Source organism: Tachyglossus aculeatus, chromosome 23 (genome assembly GCF_015852505.1).
Source record: "Tachyglossus aculeatus isolate mTacAcu1 chromosome 23, mTacAcu1.pri, whole genome shotgun sequence".
NCBI lineage: Eukaryota > Metazoa > Chordata > Mammalia > Monotremata > Tachyglossidae > Tachyglossus > Tachyglossus aculeatus.
In genome coordinates, this window is record NC_052088.1 from 12,309,109 (window position 1) to 12,328,806 (window position 19,698).

Genomic DNA, 19,698 nt, shown 5'->3' on the forward strand with positions numbered 1-19,698 from the left:
CATCTAGTTTTTACAGCTGACTGAAAGGGTGAGGCCAGGCCAGTGGGGAGGTCAGTCATTGGCTGGGGCTCTGTGAAGAGGGGAGCAGATGTGCATGGTGCAGGGAGCAACTCTGGCCACAGAATCCTGCTCCTGTCATGTTTTGCCCTCAGGGTCCCTGAACCCCCAGGAAGTATCATTGCTCAGAATCTCCTTTTCAGGAACTTGACCATCAGTGCAAATAGCCTGGAGTGTTGGGTGCGGAATGGCAATGGAAGAGGAGGTCCTCTGACTCCCAGTCTCATGCTCTTTCCACTAGGCCACACTACTTCCTTTCCACACTGAGAAAGCAGCAGAAACAGAAGAGAAGCAGTGAGGCTTAGTGGAAAGAGCACATGCTTGGGAATCAGAGGTTGTGGGTTCCGCCATTTGTCAGCTGTGTGCCTTTGGGCAAGTCACCTCACTTCTCTGTGCCTCAGAGCCCCAGGTGGGATGATCTGATTACCTTGTATGTACCCCAGGGCTTAGAACTGTGCTCGGCACATAGTAAGCGCTTAACAAATACCATCATCATCATACTGCTACGTTTTCATGGTGGCTTTAAAATAAAACCAGAGGCACTGTGACCCAGTGGAAATCGTAGGTTATCGATGGATTATACGGAACTCCCTAACTCTGGGATAATAAAGGTCTGAATCATCCTGGTTCACAAACTCAGAAACCCCCAAGAGCTGACATTTCTGCTTATACTTGATTAGGCTGTGGTCTCCTTGGGAAGTTCAAGAGGGGACGTCAGCAGGGCCCTGGAAATAAATCTCTCTGAGATCAGAAGGCCTGATTATCTAATTGAAACTGAGCCCATTATGAAAAGCATTTTCGAAGGATGGTGAACCATAGCCACAACACTCTGTGGCCTTCATTGAGGGGAGGAAAAAATGTTTTTCCAAAATACAAAAACCAAAAAACAACAACCTTACCCGATGTGGAAAGTCTTAATCCAAATCCCCAATAAAGCTTCCTTCCCATAAAAAGAAACAAAACCCAGCTCATTTACTCCTCCAAAGGTCATGCCTTCAAACCAAGAGCAGGTGGCAGCACTCTACCTCAATTTCCTGTCCCAGAAGCCAAGACTCTTTGAACACACATCCTTCAGGCCGGACCCAGGTGTCTTCTCTGGTTTCCACGTTGTAATAGTAATCATAGTTGTCCTGCAGCGTGAGCTTGATCCATGGGCCTTCGTTAGAAACTGCGGGAGGAAGGACACAGCTAACCCAGTGCAGGGGAGCCTCAAGCTAAATTTCAGATTGCCAATTTGACAGAAAAATCAAGGCTAGGAAGTTACAGAGCGCAGCAAATATTCCAATACCAACGGAGTAAAATAGGTGACCTGGAACGTAGACCAGCCAATGGATTTTTTCCTGGACCAGGCTCACCTCCATATCATCTGGTGGCCTGTGGGTTGGCTAAGGAAGGGAAGGCAACAGCAGTAGCTACTGGTCATGCTCCACTTCTGTCCTTCGATCCCATCACTGTTTTCTCTTACTGATCCCCTGCCACCATCAGGGACGGCATACAGGATGTCGCCCTGTCCTGGAGATTTGGGTCCTGGAAGTATGGGAATCTGCTTGCCTAATGAGTGGAGGTCAACGGGACCAATCTCCAGAATTCCTTGTTCTGGGAAGAGGGGAGCAGAGGGAAGAGGGAGGCAGTAGGATGGGCTGGGAGATTGGGGGAGAAAAAACTTGGCACACTGGGCTCTTCTCCTGGTGTACTTTTGGCCCCTTGAGGTGGAGGAAGGATAGGGAAGTTTAGAAGCCACATACCTGTCACTCTGCCACACTCTCAGGCAGGTGATTATTTTAAACCCTAAAACTACCAAGGTTTCAACCTTGGCAAAACAAGAAAGAAAAAAAAAAAATAGAGTGCCACTGGCTTCTCCATTTGGTCTGGGAAGACTGATGGCTCTCACCCTTTAGCATCTCTTCAGGAGAACCTACTCATCACCAACTCTCCAGTTTCACACCAGAACCTGCAGTCTTACCTCCTTTGGACTTTTGCTCTTTGGCTTCAGAGAGGGCCTTGGCATATTTCTCAGCCCTCTCAGGAAGCACTATGCTGGACCTGAAGAGGGGAGACTGTAGCACTGCCAGGATTCGATGTGTTTCGTCTTTTTCCAAGCACTGGTTAACCTCAGTTGTCTTCGCAGCCCCTAAGGGACGAAGAAACGATTGTTATTGCAAGAACTTCCCGTAGTGTACAAAGGCATCTGCTTCAGGGACACAACAGAATCCTTAAGTGGTGGACTTGGAGGAGTTGGCGACTAGATCACCATCTCCCAGGCGAAGCCCAAGGAATAAGGAAGTCATTTTCCAATTTGGGGGCATGTCTGACAACGTTAGATGTCAGCCACTCTGACACCGAGTTTGTGTGAACCACCGTTTCTGGAACCCTTTGACACTGCTCTGCTACCATTACCCCAGATCCCCCAGAACCCCCAGTGTCTCAGTTCACGACCCGCTCTTGGGGAAGCCGGAGACTGTGGCTCCCCTTTCCTGGGCTCACAAACTCTCTCTCAAGTAGGACTTGCACAAGAGCAAGCATAGTGATTATCTGACAGTTCTTCTATCCATTTTTTCTACAAAGAACACTTTTTTTCTTTATTAAACAAGAACTAAATTCCTTGCAGTTGAAAAACCAAAAAGATCCTAATCTGCAGTGGCAGGATAGGGACATGGATCTTTTCAAGTTCCACAACATTTCTCTTTTGTTACACTGAGAAACTGAGTTCAGGAAAGGCATTTAAAATAAACAAAAAGGACAAAAACACCAAGCTTTTTTGTAGGGAGGAAGGAGGGAGGGAGAAGTTCCTGCCATTCTGAGGGCCAGGTTAATCAACAATGGTATTTATTGAGCGCTTACTGTGTGCAGAATACTGTACTAAGAGCATGTTACCTGCTGAAGATGGATAAAGGAAAATATAAAAAAGAGCAGAGACATCCCAGAGTGCAACACTGTTATCCACATATCTTATCTATAAACACCATTAATTGTTCTGATCGGAAGATATTATCTGACACATTACCGATTAAGTACACAAATAGCCACATTTCTCCCCCAGAATCTTCTTTTGTAAAGTAATTCTTCATTTCTTAAGCACTTAGTACAGTGCTCTGCACATAGTAAGCGCTCAATAAATACGATTGATGATGATTTCTGATGGTTTCATGTTCCTGTCTCATTGGTTTCGCCCCTGAACTCTCCCCATCTTTCCCAACTGCTAGAGAGACATTAGAATTCTCCACAGTGGAAAAGTTCAGGTTGGAGAAATATACACATTTGTTCCAATCTAAGGCAATAAAAACCAGATGTATCTCAGAAGTGCTTGATATTTTGAAATTGGTTCCAAAATCTAAAGACACATTGGGGGAAGTAAGATGGGCCCTCTTAATTTTGTATTATGATTGCATTATTATATAGAGAAGCAGCATGGTTTAGTGGAGAAAGCGTGGGCCCAGGAGTCAGAAGGACCTGTGTTCTAATCATGGCTCTGCCAATGTCAGCTGTGTGACCTAGGGCAAGTGACTTAACTTCTCTGGGCCTCCATTACTTCATCTGCAAAATGGGGATTAAGACTGGGAGCCCCAGGTGGGATAGGGACTGTGCCCTACCTGACTGCAGTGCTTGGCACATAAGTACTTAACAAGAACTATAATAATTAGTATTATTTGGAACAATATCTTCTCAGTTTTTCGCAGGTGCCTCCTCTGTCGCCTGTTCTCAAACCATTGGAGTCCCTCAAGGCTCAGTGCTGGGTCCCTTTCTCTTCTCCATCTACACCCATTCCCTTGGAGAACTTAATACGGATAATTCCCAAACGCCAAATCCCAAATCCACTTCTCCAGCCCAGAACCCTCACCTTCCCTGCAGTTTCACATTTCCTTCTGCCTACTTAGATGTCCCACTTACACCCCAAACTTAACATAGTCTTCAAGAGGCCTTCCCCAACTAAGGTCTTAGATTTATTCCCTTTAAGCATTTGCTATTCACCCCACTCTCAGCCCCACAGCACTTGTATACATATCCATAATTTATTTTAATGTCTGTCTCCTCCTCTAGACTGTAAGTGCCTTGCGGGCAGGGAACAAGTCTACCAGTTCTGTTTTCTTGCACTCTCCCAGGAGATAAGTACAATGCTCTGCATACAGTAAACACTCAATAAATACAGTTGACATATTAATTGGGTTGTTGATGCTGATGATATTTGAATATACTTTTCTTGTATTCAAGAACATGAGATTATCAAAAGTTATTTCACAACAACCGGAGATTACTACACTACTTAGACTCAGGACAGGGGACCAAGCAAAGGAAGTCATACTAAACAGTGTTAAACAACTCAGAAAATCCTCTGCATTATGTATTGCGGTAAAACTATCTCCATAAATCCTCGACAGTAAAAACAGAAAGCATTTGCCATAGTTTGCCACGCTGGCATGACTCAAGCAGGCTTAGAATGATTGAAAAAAAAAGGCTCAAAAATTGAAAACATAGTAATCTTTTGCTGGAGAACACAAAATCATAATTCATTTAAAATATTTTGGTCATGTAGCAAAATTAATATCTGCAGTCCAGCGTGGAATTGAGACAAAATGAAGAGTACCCATCACGCCTTCCACAGCAAGTGATGGCAGTCGGAAAGTCACAAGCCCCCCAAACCAAAGAGGTGAAAGCTTACATCTGGAAGCATTCTCCACATTCTTGTTGGCATCACTGACTGCTTCCTGGATCTCATCCAGCCATAGAACTGCAGACTGATCATCAGTATCCTGCACAGAGGATTAGCAGAAAGAGAGAGAGGAAAAAAAAGCGAATGATTCACAGAACTGAATCAACCCATCTCTCAAGGGTCTGAGTTGCCGCACTTATAGCTCATATCATCAAGCACAAACCTTTGTTCAGTGTTAGTTATGGGATTTTCATCTTCAAAGTGAAGTGGATGGGTATTTAATCGATACAAGAAACAATCCTCTTCCCTGTCTCCCCAACTGCCCGCACTGCCATCTGTATTTACCATGGAACCTTTGCTACTGGACCAACAATTCTGAACTCATTGGAATTCCTGGAACCCAGAGAGGAAGATGGGGAGGGAACATCTCATTTTCTGGTGATGTGGCACTACATCTGGTTGAGTGCTAACCACACCCTTAACTACAAAGCAAATCATGGTAAATATAAGGGTGATACTTTGTGCCTCTTCTTCAACTTCTAATACTGTCCTTTAGCACGGAAGGAGCAAGGATCCAGGAGCCAGAGGATCTGGGTTCTAATCCCAGCTCTTCCAGGAGACTGCTGTATGACCTTGGGCAAATCACTTACCTTCTCTGTGCCTCAGTTCCCTAATCTATAAGATGGGGATTCAGTACCTGTTCTCCGTCCTATTTAGATTGTGAGTCCCATGGGGAAAAGGGACTGTGCCTAACCTGATCATCCTGCATCTTCCCCAGAGCTTGAAACAGGGCTTGACACACAGTAAGGGCTTAACAAATTCCACACAATCATTATTATTAGAACCCCAAATTCACAGGCAGGTTGAACACTGTGGGTGTACAGTTTGCAGAATCCTGTCCTGCTCCTTTAAAATTGTCTTTACTGAAGAGAGATGGGAAAGGATATGACGACTCAGCAGAAAACAGAGCCCCTTGAACTTACTCGGGTTGAACAGGGAGACGCAAAGAGGCTTTAAGGACAGAGGTACTGGTTTAATGAGTTGCCTGGGAGGAGATGGTTTGGGGGAAAATAAAATCTGGTACTGTTTGCAAAGCTGATCAATTTCATCATCATATGAGGCATAGTAACTAGCAGGTAAAGAGTTACCCTAGGTTCAACTGTCAACAAAACCCAATCATCAAGCTTTAAAAAAATCAAAACACCCACTGATGGATTCACAACTTAAATTCCAGAGGTTGTGCAACAATTGGACTACACTGATTGAGCATGTATTCCCCAAGTGTTTGGGAAAGTCGCACAGGACAGGTTTGCAGCCCATAACATTGTGTGTACACACAAATGCGTGCACACACATGGTCAACAGGAGGGGAAAAATAAGTACATTTGTTCATTCCATTAAATTTATTGAGCACATACTGTGTGCAAAGCACTGTACTATGCACATGAGTGTACAATGTAACAATAGACACATTCCCTGCCCACCAAGAGCTTACAATCTAGAGGACATTAGTGTTACAGGAAGCTGTCAGGTTGATAGGACTCAGCCGAGCTAAACATCAGATGGAGTTAATGCTACTACATATAGCAAAGTGCCAACAGCAGTTCCCTCATCTGTAAAATGGGGATTAAGACTGTGAGCCCCATGTGAGACAGGGACTGTGACCAACCTGATTTGCTTCTATCTACCCCAGTGTTTAGTACAGTGTCTGGCATGTAATATGCACTAAAATACCACAATTATTATTATTATTATTATAATTGGCTCTCGAACATCAGGTCAAATGAAGGGCAAAACTAGAAGTCGCAAAGAGACTACGGATGAGGAATTCACATCTCTCTGGATAGGGAATCTGTTTTGTATGGGCACCTTTCGTCCCAATATAAGACCCAGGTTTTAGCAGGTTTAGCATATGAGAAGGGGCATAGCTTAGTGGATACAGCATGAGCCTCGGAGTCAGAAAGATCTGGGTTCTAATCTTGGCTCCACAATATGTCCGCTGTGTGACCTTGGGAAAGTCACATCTTCTCTGGACCTCAGTTACCTCATCTGTAAAATGGGGATTAGTAATAATAATGGTATTTGTTAAGTGCTTACTATGTGCCAAGCACCATTCTAAGCACTGGGAAAGGTAAAAAGTAATCAGGTTGTCCCACGTGGGGCTCACAGTCTTAATCCCCATTTTACAGGTGAGATAACTCAGGCACAGAGAAGTTAAGTGGCTTGCCGAAAGTCACACAGCTGACAATTGGCGGAGCCAGGATTTGAACCCATGACTTCTGACTTCAAAGCCCGGGCTCTTTCCACTAAGCCATGCTGCTTCTCTTAAGAGAAGAGTGAGAGTCCCATGTGGGACAGGACTATATACAACCTGATTAACTTGTATCTATCCCAGGGATTCGGAAGATGGCAATGGTAAACCACTTCTGTATTTTTACCAAGAAAACTCTATGGATACACTACCAGAATGATGGCAGATGGAGGTGGGGCATTCTGAGAAAAATGTTTCCATGGAGTCACTATGAGTGGGAAACGATTCAACAGTATAAGACAAGACAAGCCATCCCAGCACTTAGAATGGGTGCTTGGCACATAGTGAGTGCTTAACAAGTACATTATTATTGTTACCATCATTATTATTATTTAGCCTGAGAAGCGGAGTAGTTCAGGAGCAGATTCATGTACAAGACTTGAGTTTTTGGTGACGAGTTTTGAATACTGAATCTTTTGAATGCAAAGACATTTGTGTTTGGGAATTTCACAGTTAATGCTCTTATCATTTGTCTGTGACAGTGAAACTGCTGGGATCTGGCGAATATTTCGTCACATAAAGGGAAATCTCAGTAGCGATTTCTCAATGCACTGGAAATCCTCAAAGAATCTGTGGATCTGTGTTTTCTAACTTCTTTAAATATTAAGCTTAGGTCAACCTGAATTGAAATCTTATTGCTGCTTATCAAGTCCATCATTGCCTTGTTTCCTCTCTTCCCTTCCTCAATTCATCATCATTATTATCAATGGTATTTGAACGCTACGTGCAGAGCACTCTATTTACTAAGTGTTTGGGAGAGTGCAATGCAACAGAGTTGGCAGACACATTCCCTGCCCACAATGAGCTTACAGTCTAGGGGGAGAGATTCACATCTATTTAGAGTTTACAAGGGATCTTGATACTTTTGAAGGCAGCATGAAAGAATGTTTACAATTAATTCAACCACAGCAGAAATAAAATTCCAACTAAAGAAACTTGCAGTCCCCCTAAGACAAATGAATCGGTTCTTAAAGATCTTCAAACCACTCAACTTTACATCTTAAAAATGGTCACTTTGAAAACTGAGAATTAAAAAGCACAAACAGAACTGGGCAGGTTGGAGGTGAAGGGTGGAGAGGGAGAAAGAAAGAAAAGTAACCACAATCCAACACAATGTGTTCCATTGTAGGGCTGAACCTAAACAATTTTGGAATCAGGAAGTGAACTTAGGGTGAATTTACAAGAACTTCAGGAGTAACGGGTGAATCTGGATTCAGCACTGCAGGTAAAAGTGAAACAGGCCAAATGAAAGACAAGCTGAAGTAAGCTAATCCAGCTAGTTATGGTATTTATTAAGCACTCACTATGTGCCAAGCACACTGCTAAACACTGGGGTAGATACAAGGTAATCAGATTAGATACACTTTAAGTAGCTGTCACTGCCAGTGCTTTCCTCTACTTCTTTTTGGTATTTTCATTTCAGCTCACTAAATAATAAAAAAGGGCTTATTCCCCAACCTTCCTCATGGTCAAAGAGAGTGAAGAGTTAAAACTATTTTTTTTTTCCAGAAAGCAACTTAATCTCTTCCTTGTTAGCCAGCAGCTAAAACTGAGTCATGCATATTTACAGATTCAGATGTGTCACACCCCACTGCCCTACAAGACAAAGAACTAGCCTTCAATCCAGAATGCACAGGCACACAGAACACACTTTAGATAATCAAAGCAGCCCTGGGACTTCTGCAAAAATGTGAGGTCAAAGACAGCTTGCCACATTCACAGAGAGGCAGAAGTCACTTCGAAGCTGGACTGGAGTCATCACAATGAAGACTCTAGTATTGGCAACAACTGGACTGTTTTTACTGTCCTCTGGCCTTGGTCAAAGAGGTACGTTGCTCCTTGAATTGCGATAACAGAAGAGAGGGAAAGGGGCTAGTTTAGACAAACTAGAACAGACATTTGAGTCGGGTATAAAGAAATCCTCTCTGGGCTGTTTCACTGAATTGCAAAGTCTTGGGACAGAGAAATAGTTCAGTCTGCCGTAAACTGTTAAGAGGAAAAAAAAAAAACCCCGAAAAAAGTTTTTTAGCCTGTTTCCTCAGATCCAAAAGCAATGGAAAAGTACATATGGTAAAGGGTTTAGGGGGGCAAAATGTACTGCATTGGAAGTAACTAAACCTAGACTGGAACTTACTAAGGGCATTTTCAGGTTTTAAAGACTTATCATTGTATTAATAATGTTTTTGTTTCTTGATTGTTAACATCTTGAGATTCCAGCACCGGCTTTTAAAATAAGGACTTTCCTATTCTGATTGTTCACCCTGAACATAAAATAGTGAAATCTGCCAGGATGCATTTTGGCTAGACTATTCAACAACATGCATCAGTCAGCACATGGCACAATGCGGTGAAGGGACAACAGGTTGGGTGTGTGCAAGGAGTGTGAAGCACAGTGTGAGGAAATACAGAGTTCCACCTTAGCGTGAGGGTCTTTGACAACGCAACTTCAGCATTAGAGGAGAACAAACCAAATGTACTTTATACTGACTTATGCCTTTCTTTTTTCCTTTTTTTTTTTTGATGGGTTGGGAAGGGCATGAAGGGAGGGAGAGAGGAAAGAAGACTTTTTAGGAAGACCCACAAATTTGCCTAGCCCGTTCTATCCTCATGATATAGCCTGTGTTTTCAGGAGAGAGCAAGCAAAATGTTGTGATCTTCCAAGACGGACAGCCGCCTTGATTACCTATCTTGTTTCAAAATATGGCAGCATCAGTGTCTTTGTATCATTTTAAACAAAACTCCCAGGGGTCCCTTGACTCCACTTCCAACTAGTAAGAACTAGAATTTCATGTTTTGCTCCAAATCTGACCCTAAGGGAGCACAATAGCTCCAAGCCCTTTCAAACAGTCCCATCCCACACAAGCACATCATTTTGAGTGAACCCACAAATGAGGGGGACTTTTTTTTTTTTTTTTTAACAGAGTAGCCAGTTGGTCTCCCTCCTTTTGCACTTGAGGAACTTCCCCCAAGTGACCCCCAAATGTCATTAAACTTTAAACTCTAGCCTTACCATTACATGTAGCAAGCACTCAAAATGGGCCCTTGAAAGAAAAATCAGATACCCTTGTTGCCCATTTTGAAAAGGGAAAAAAAAATCACCGCTATTGGAATTAATCTAAATGGAATGACTGTAATAATAGTTAAGCCACCTTTTAATGAGTGCAATTACTATAAATTCATAAAGGTTTAGTAATCATCATCATGACTAACCATAGGAATGTGACCCAGATTAACTCTTGTGCGAACCGAGCACCTCGGTGAGATCAAGGCTCAACAGGTCACTTGATTACAAATACAAAGGTCTCCTAAACTGAGCCTTGAATAACATTTTCACCACCAAAAGTTGGAACTTAATTAAGGTCCAAAGTGAAAAAACTAGGCAGTTGCTTTTCCAATCTTCAAAAGCGTTAAGTTTTAGAAAGCCCAGTTGAAAACGATCATTCCCCATGTCACGGTGAAAATGAATGCAGAAACCATGACATATAAGAGAAGGTTGGTGTTAAGGTCACATACTAGAGTTAGGTGCTAGAGTTAGTTTGGTGGTGCCCATCTCTAGTCATTACAACCACAACATCAATGGGGGCATTCCAATTCCACTTCATTTTGCATTTTCATTTTTTTATATGGCACTTAAGCAGTTATTCAGCCAAGCACCGTGTGAAGCACTGGAGTATACACAAGAGGATCAGATCAGACTCCACCCCTAACCTCATTTTAGCAAGACTTATGGCCTAATGGAAATCATCTGGGAATTAGGAGACCTGTGTTCTAACAGCAGCTCGGCCTCCATCTGCTGTGTGACCTTAGGCAAGTCACAACCTCTCTGTTTTTCAGTTTCTTCACCTGTAAAATGAAGATAAAAATCCCTTCTTTCTGCTCTCTTCTTAGATTGTGAGCTCTGTATAGGACACAGACTGATCTTATTACCTTATATCTATACCTATGTTTAGCCCAGTGCTGACATAAGTGCCTAATGAATACCTTACTATCAACCATGATTCTAGGTAGTGACAATCTTATTCCCATTTTACAGAAGGGAAAACTGAGGCCCAGAGAGTTTAAGTGATTTCCCCAGGTCACCCGGCAGGCTGCTTGGGAATTTTGTCCAGGAGGGTGAGTTTCTGGCCTGCCTCCAGGGTTCTTTACTACACTTCAGTGCCACTCATTCAGAAAAGGGCTGCGGTGAATCACTCCACCCTGCTCAGGTTAGGCAACCCCTGCAGTTCTGCAACCTTGTTGCCCCAGTTCACAGCTCCCCAGTCACGGCCCTAGAGAGACCAGGTCAGCACAGCCCTGCCAGAGAATCTGCTGGGGGTCTGGACCGGCTCCTGGCCTGGGGGGTTCCATCTGAGCCTCCCGAGGACTGTGATGCTCAAGTTGTGGGCAGGTGGGGGGAGCTTGGAACTTTTTAGGAGCCCCTGAAACCTCCCACCTCAGCTAACTGGCATCCCCAATGTAGGCACAGACCTCTGGAGAACAACAGGTGAACCCCACTCCTTAGAATTCAGAACGCAGGTGCTTCCCGGAGCAGCTGATGATGATCCCTACCCATCACATTTCCGCTGGGGCATCCAGTGTAACAAGAGAGCGGCAGGGGCAGGGGTGAACTGCCCTGCAGAACGCCAGCAGTAGCCCTCTACCAGCAGGACCCACTTTCAGCCAGATTGACGGCATCCCAGTGTCGGTGCTGTAAGCTGACTGGTGGGCCCCACTGGCAGGGGTGAGGATGAGACCTGTGCAGGCCATGGGCTGAGCCCTGTGGTCCCAAGGCTCAGGGTGGGGTGGGGAAAGCCGAGTCCATCAGCCAGCCAGCCAGCCCAGCCTCTGACCAAAACCATCTTCTGGCACCGCTCTCCCAACTTGGTTTATGTCATCTGGACTGTGAGAGAGGTTGCTGTAATCATGGGGAAAAGAAGCATTACTCACCTCCAAACTATAGCCAAGGGCGATCTGAAGAATTTTGGTTCCCTGACCACCAACTTGGGAGATCCCCCACCCCAAACTTTTCTTTTTCAAATGGGTGGGTTTCTCCTTTCTTCCCCGAGGCAAGCATGCTTTCAAACACACCTATTATTTCTTAAGGTAATTCGAAAGCCCAAGAAATCTACGTTCATCTTTGAATGTAGTAAAGATGAACTTGAGTAAACTGAGAAGCAGTATGGCCTAATGGACGGAACATAATCCTGAGAGCCAGAAGAAGGACATGGGTTCTAATCATGGTTCTGCCACTTATCTGTTGGGTGACCCTGGGAGTCATAAATTATCTGTGCCTCAAGTCACCCCATTTGACTTGAGCACACAGTAGGTGCTCAATAAATACGATCGATTAAGACTGTGACCCCCATGTGGGACATGGACTCTATCCTGATTAGTTTTTATCTCCAGTACTTAATACAGTGCCTGGCACATAGTAAGCACTTAAATACCATGAAAAAAGGCAAACGAAACTGAATTTCAACAGGCTGGTCACCCTGACACCCCCTGGATTTGTGTGCGATTCTGTCCATTCACAATCCCGGAGACGAGAACTCCCCGAGCGGTACATACTACCTCCGTACCAGGAACCAACAGCAGCATCCGCAGATGCTGGCCAGGCAGTGACTCACCAGGCTTTCTTTTGTGGACCAGAGGACAGAGACTTTGTTCTTATACTGACAAAGGTGAAAGAACTTTCATTTCCAAACTTGTTACAACTGAGTCATTCTCAGACTACTTTCAAACCATGACTACTCTCTCCTTCATTCAGCATGGCAATTCACCGTGCCTCAATAATAGAGTTGTCTTTCAGTTCCAAAATGGTGCGATTGTATCCATGGGTGGAAGGGCCACACCAAAAATATCTTGCCCGCTGTACCCACAGAAATAAGTACATAGTACAGTGTTCTGCACACAGTAAACACTCAATAAATATGACTGAATTGAATGAATGAAAAAATACATTTTTTCTGGCTCCCTGCCATTCGGGCGATCATTGGTCAGCCACCACTGGTTAAGAGGGAACAGGTATGACCTACCATCATCAGGAGCCATGCTTGAATTATTTTTACTGCAGTGGTGAGGTTTCGCTCAGAGCCATCCACACTCTCTGGCCTAGTCTCTCTGTGCCCAGAGGCACACACTGCAAGGCGGTAGGTGGGAGTACGGGTGCAGTCAGTGGTCACAGGACAGAGTAGCTGAGACCTCAATAGCACCCAGCATCACTGTGTCCTCAAGAGTAATGTATAATTATGAAATGCTTTTCACTTCTGCTTTTGAGGAAATACAGAAATCCCAAACGACGCATCACAGCCAAATTCCTGGTGCCCTATTTCAGAATAGACACACTCGGAAGCAACGTGGTCTAGTGGATAAAGCACAGGCCTCGGAGTCAGAAGGACCTGGTTCTAATCTTGCCTCTGCCACTTGTCCACTGTGTGAATGTGGGCAAATCACTTAACTTTTCTTTGCCTCAGTTACCTCAGCAGTAAAATGGGGATTAAGGCTGTGAGCCCTGTGTGGGACAGGGACTGTGTCCAACTCAAGTACCCCGTATATACCCCAGGACTTAGTATGGTGCCTGGCACATAGTAAGCACTTAACAAATACTACAATTATTATTACCATCCCCCTTAAACAAGAGACCGTCTTTGTACAGATGCATCACCGTCAGGACTGTCTCACTGTCTCTCTCCCCTCCCCCCCCCCCACCGCCACAGCAACACACAAGTTAATTTAATCATTGGGAGCATCTTTGAGTATGAAGGACAGGTGTATATATAATTCTGAAGGAGGGAGCTGAGAGGCAAGAGACAATAAACCTTGATTTCTGCCCTTTCACTTAATTGCTGGGTACAGCAGGGAGGGGCAAGAAAAATGAAACAAAGTCTATTGTGCACCCATCCCCAGAGCTCTGCATGCAATCAGAAGCACTATGGATGAGGAGAGCCATGAGAGCGCTCAAGGTGACCCAGAAAAAGGTACCTGAAATAAGCAGGGAGCTGGAGCTTTGTTTATGGACAGGCTGAAAAGATCCAGACTCTTGAGTGCAGAAAGATGAAGGCCCAAGGGGGTAGAGACACCTGTCTACTTGTTTTGTTGTCTGTCACCCCCCTTCTAGATGGTGATCCCGTTGTTGGGTAGGGACCATCTCTATATGTTGCCGAATTGTACTTTCCAAGCGCTTAGTACAGTGCTCTGCACACAAACATGATCGAATGAATGAATGGAGCTTGGACCATCAGTCCGAATGGCCTTTTCCCATCTATACCTAGCGCTTAACACTGTGCTTGGCACATAGTAAGTGCTTAACAAGTATCTGCCTTATTACCAGTCTACCTGGAGTGGTTGTATCCCACATCTCCCATGAAGAGGACAAGAAGAGCCAAACTGTGTTTTGCAGGTGGTGGATTCAAAACAAATGCAAGGATGTAGTTTGGGCACAGAGGGTAGGCGGTACCACATCTGCTACCACAGGAATGACTGTGCAGTCAGAAAGGGTCCATCAGTTCCAAAAAAGGCTTGGATAAATTCATAGATAACCGATCTATAATGAGTTATTAGAAGAGAGGGGTGATTGTGGGGTGTTTGGTCCATCCCCAAACCTGCTGGTGTCTTTAAAAAGGGCACCCGCTTCGCTTTTCCTTCAAGCAACCTCGGTTGCCCCTCCTGGAGACACAGATCTGGGCCAGGCGAGCCCTCAGTCCGAGCAAGCCGGGCAGCCTCTGGGCTTGGAGGTGCACCTGCGTCTGAGAGAATTTGCCAGTTTAACACATGTATCCTCTTTAAATCGTAGGGGCGGAATGGGACCCTGCTAACCCCGCCAATCCTACTCCCTTCCTCAAGACCTTCCGAGGGGCCCCTCAAGATGTCTATGAGGACTTCCCCCTGTCGGTAATAGAGGGCTGGACGAGTGCCACGCTTACTAAAAGGTGCTCCGGGGAGACGGCGGGCGGGGCGTCTCTCCGAGTGAACAACGCCACCCTGGGATACCTCACCGGCTCTTTAAGCACCAAACTGATCCCCACCGTCTACATAATGGTCTTCACCCTGGGGGTGCCAGCCAACGCTGTGACCCTGTGGATGCTGTTCTTCCAAAGCGGATCCATCAGCATGACCATCTTCTACACCAACCTGGCCGTCGCCGACTTCCTCTTCTGCCTCACCCTGCCCTTCAAGATCTCCTACCACCTCAACGGGAACAACTGGCTCTTCGGAGAGGCCATGTGCCGGGCCACGACCGTCATCTTCTATGGCAACATGTACTGCTCCATCCTGCTCCTGGCCTGCATCAGCGTCAGCCGGTACCTGGCGGTGGTTCACCCCTTCCTCTACCGCAGGCTCCCCAGGCGCCACTACGCCATCCTAGCCTGTGGCCTGGTGTGGCTCACGGTCTTCCTGTACATGCTGCCGTTCTTCATCCTGAAGCAAGAGTACCACCTGGAGCAGCTGGGGGTCTTCACCTGCCATGACGTGCACAACACCTGCGAGACCATCTCCCCCTTCCAGTTCTACTACTTCATCTCTCTGGCGGTGTTTGGGTTCCTCGTGCCCCTCAGCGTCATCATCTTCTGTTACGTCACCATCGTACGGTCGCTCAAAGCCTATGACCAAAAGTGGTTCTGGTACGTGAAAGTTAGTCTCCTGATCCTCTCGATATTTGCCATCTGCTTCACTCCAAGCAACGTGATCCTGATCGCTCACCACGCCAACTACTACTACAACAACACGGATGACTTGTACGTCTTCTATCTGGTGGCCTTGTGCCTGGGCAGTCTGAACAGCTGCCTCGACCCCTTCCTCTACTTTCTCATGTCGAAGATCACAGACCATTCAAATTCTTACCTCACGACGGTCAAGACAGCCAGAGAACAGTGAGGAACAGGCACCCACCTGAATGCCTGAAGAGGTGAAGAAAACAAGTCTCCTAAGCTCAGAGTCTTAGGATCTACTCGGAACAGGTCTGCAACTGGGAGGCCAAGTGTAAGACTGACATTTTGCTAGGCAAATGCTTTAGGGTACTTAACTTTAAGTAGTGTTATTGCCACTGGGCCCCCTGAAGGAATGATTTCTCACCTTGTTTCAGATTCCCTGCGAAGCATACACCACACTAAGAGTTCTGAAGAAGGACAACTCAACGGGCGGTGGACAGCCTGGCCGTTAGAAGGGAGCATTCCCATGGCCCTTGAGGAAGTGGGTGACCCACAGATGGCTGTCGGACGCTATCCCACCCAAAACAGTCTGCTCCGCCCACCCTGCTTCTTCTTTTGGCCAAAGGGCTCATTACACATTTTTTCCATGGTAACCCAGAACTAAGTTCTTCCACCCACAGTTCTTAGTAAGCAGCTTAACTTGGGAGGGAGATGAGAGATTTGGAGGAACAGAAAAAATACACCCTAACCCCTGCAATCCGGGATCAAAAAAAAAAGTCAGAATGGGCTGATGGGAAATGGGTGACAGGCTAGTGTGAAGGTTAATTACAGCATCCTTTGGTTTGATGACTTTTTTTTAATGTGGTATTTGTTAAGCACTTACTGTATGACAAACACTGTTGAAAGTGCTGGGGGAGTTACAAGTGAATTAGATTGCACACAGTACCTGTCCTGCATGGGTCTCACAGTCTACGTAGGAGGGAGAAGAGGAGAACTCAGGCACAGAGAAGTGAAGTGATTGCCAAAGGTCACATAGCGAGCAATTGGCAGAGCGGGGATTAGAACCCAGGTCTTCTGACGCCCAGGACCTTGCTCCTTCCACTAGGCCATACTGAATCGAGATTTGTTGGGGAGAGACCTGGCATGGTTCACTGCAGGTGATTGTGGTGTGCCAGTCACCTGACAGAAGGAACAGGAGGGCAGAGTCTGGCTAGAATCTGGGGGTTGAAGGTGGGATAAAGAAATTGCAAATTTAAGCAGTCAAACACAACATTACAGGCCTAAGAGCTTTAAAGCCTTCATAAAGTGGCAGTGGTGTACCTACAACTTCTATGCATTATGTATCAATGATTAAAGATTAGCCATTCATTTTCCACCACCTTGTTTGTTGTTTGCATGTTAACGAAAATGTTATTGTTAAGGCATTTTGCATGTTAATGAAGTCTGGGAATAGAATCCATTTATTTCACCTGATTAGAGAGTAATGGTGTTCAGTTCAATAGGTCTGTATGCAGGTAGACTTTGGCACCACAAAGGAAAATTTCATTATAGAAGACAAAGACAACTATATACAAACCTACACCCACACATGACAATTTGTGAATAGAAGATGAGCAAATAAGATTACGATAATTCTTGTGGGAGCAAAGAAGTTATTTAAATAAAATTAAGAGTTATTATTGGTGAGTGATTTTGGAATAGATGCTCTGTAAAGGGGCACAATAATCGGAACTTGCCAGAACTCCTTATCTTTAAACCCAAACTATGCCCTTCCTATGACTTTCTCATCACTGTAGACAGCACTATCACCCTCCCTTTCTCACAAGGCCATAACCTTGGTGCTATCCTTGACTCATCTCTCTCGTTCAACCCACATATTCAATCTGTCACCCAATCCTGTCGGTTCAACCTTTAAAACATCACTAATATCCACCCTTTCCTCTCCATCCAAACTGCTACCACGTTAATCCAAGCACTTATCCTATCTCACCTTGATTACCACATCAGCCTCCTTACTGACCTCCCTGCCTCCTGTCACTCCAGTTCATACTTTACTACCCAGATCATTTTTCCACAGAAATGTTCAGTTCACATTTCCCCACTCAAGAACCTCCAGTGGTTGTGAATCCACCTCCACATCAAACTCCTTACCATTATCAGCTTTAAAGCACTCAGTCATCTTGCTCTTTCTCCTTCATTTCCTAGTACAACTCAACCCGTGCATTTCACTTCACTCCTCTAATGCCCATCTACTCACTGTATCTCAATCTCATCTACTTTGCTGCCAACCTCTCACTCACATCCTGCCCCTGGCCTGAAATGCCCTCCCTCTTCATAATCGATATACTTGCACTCTCCCTACCTTCAAAGCCTTATTTGAAGGCACGCCTCCCCTAAGAGGGCTTCCCTGACTAGGCCCTTATTTCATCTTCTCCCACACTCTCCTAAATCGCCCTTGTGCTTGAATTTGCATCCTTTTTTCACCTCTCCCTCAGCCCTGTAGCACTTATGTAAAGATTTGTAATTTACTTATATTAATGTCTGTTTCCCCTTCTAGACTGTAAGCACACTGTGAGCAGGGAACATGTCTACCAGCTCTATTCTATTGTACTTTCCCAAGTGCTTAGTACAGTGTTCTGCACACAGTAAGTGCTTAATATATATGACTGATTGATCTGGGAAGCACCTTACTTCATTCATTCAATCAACCGTATTTATTGAGCGCTTACTGTGTGCACAGCACTGTATTAAACGCTTGGGAAGTACAAGTTGGCAACATATAGAGACGGTCCCTACCCAACAACGGGCTTTAAGGAATGCAATCATGCTTTAAGGAATGCAATCATGCTTGACTGGCTCAGTAACCATTGTTCTGCATATTCTTTTGAACTAAAAATAAAAGAATAAAACAACCCACCTATGCTCAATGAAGCTGGTGTATTCACTAAGGAAATACAAAGTTTTCTGCGCTAGAGATGCAGAGATTAATTGTTTTACCAGTTGTTACTGCAATGCCTAATTTTAAATATTTGGACAATGGAAACTGTTTCTCCAATAGCATACTTGCATTTTGCAATTGTGTACACAGTGGTAAACACATATTACACACACACACCACACCACACACACACCCCCACCCATTGCTGAGGTTTCAGATCTCCTGACTCCCAGACTTGTGCTTTTTTCCACTAGGCCACCCTGGGCCTCAGGGGATTACCAAAGACCCACACCCCCTCCCCTCCAGAATCTCCAGGGGGATAGACAAAAATTACCTATAAATAACCGGAGCAGACAGATTGGGGAAAAAACGACACTGACATTGTCTGTTAACTCCCATCAAGAGTTTGGAAAAATGAGACCAAATAATTATGGTTCCAGACACTATAAAGGCAGCTACTGCAGTTTGACCCTTTCAGAGAAAATACTATTCAAGCATCAACAGACTTTTACTGTCATTGCTCTGACATTAGCAATCCCCCCGCCTCCCCAATCCCACCTCAGACACTTGCAGACTTCACTGGCACAGCCTAAACATGAACAGAAATAAAAACCACCATAAAACAGCAAAAAGATGATTTGACTTCCGAAGAGGGGCAATGTGTGAAAAACAGGCAGTCAGCAGGAATTCCTGACTCTTTCCTACCTTGATTTTCTGAGCTTTGGAATATTGCAGGATATCCTGGTAATGTCTGGCATTGGTAGAAATTACACTTTGCAGCTTGGCTGAGGGTAACAGCAGCGCATCTACAGTTTTCCCAGGATCCCCATTGTCAATGGCTTCATTAATGTGCCCAATGGCCACAAATCCTGTGGAAGAGAGAGCAAGAGTGGAGTTCCCTGACTGAGAATTCAAGACCAATCACCACCTGTTATGAATCAGAGAGGATGATCTTGGACAAAGACCTAGTAATCACATGCCATGTGTAGGATTATGTCTCAAAACTACTATCCTCTCCCATAACCCAAAGAACACCACAAAACTGATGAGACTTAAAAGGTAAAGGAGTCATTTTCCCATTTCATCCAAAGGTTATTTCTTTCCAAAAGGTTGTTAC

The 19,698-nt window shown here is 44.9% G+C and overlaps 2 protein-coding genes across 3 annotated transcripts in view; one reads left to right on the forward strand and one right to left on the reverse strand.

The window, feature by feature from the left end:
• The window catches only part of IQGAP2 (IQ motif containing GTPase activating protein 2), a 241,472-nt gene that overhangs the window by 54,666 nt on the left and 167,108 nt on the right, over positions 1-19,698 (reverse strand). For both annotated transcript variants that reach the window (XM_038765978.1, XM_038765979.1), the window contains 4 exons: positions 19,287-19,450; positions 4,715-4,805; positions 2,021-2,188; positions 1,083-1,225 (listed from right to left, as the gene is read on the reverse strand). In XM_038765978.1, the coding sequence (XP_038621906.1) occupies positions 1,083-1,225; positions 2,021-2,188; positions 4,715-4,805; positions 19,287-19,450 (566 nt within the window). The remainder of the gene's footprint in view (positions 1-1,082; positions 1,226-2,020; positions 2,189-4,714; positions 4,806-19,286; positions 19,451-19,698) is intronic.
• Positions 8,670-16,096, forward strand: F2RL2 (coagulation factor II thrombin receptor like 2). Its single transcript, XM_038765981.1, has 2 exons — positions 8,670-8,843; positions 14,788-16,096. The coding sequence occupies exons 1-2, from the start codon at positions 8,780-8,782 to the stop codon at positions 15,867-15,869; spliced, it is 1,146 nt and encodes a 381-aa protein (XP_038621909.1). The 5' UTR covers positions 8,670-8,779; the 3' UTR covers positions 15,870-16,096.

Bases quoted from the DNA above. Each gene is read 5' to 3' on its own strand.
- F2RL2 (XM_038765981.1), top strand. From the start codon at position 8,780: ATGAAGACTCTAGTATTGGCAACAACTGGACTGTTTTTACTGTCCTCT. The intron at 8,844-14,787 runs GTACGTTGCTCC...TTTAAATCGTAG, and splicing joins CTCTGGCCTTGGTCAAAGAG to GGGCGGAATGGGACCCTGCT.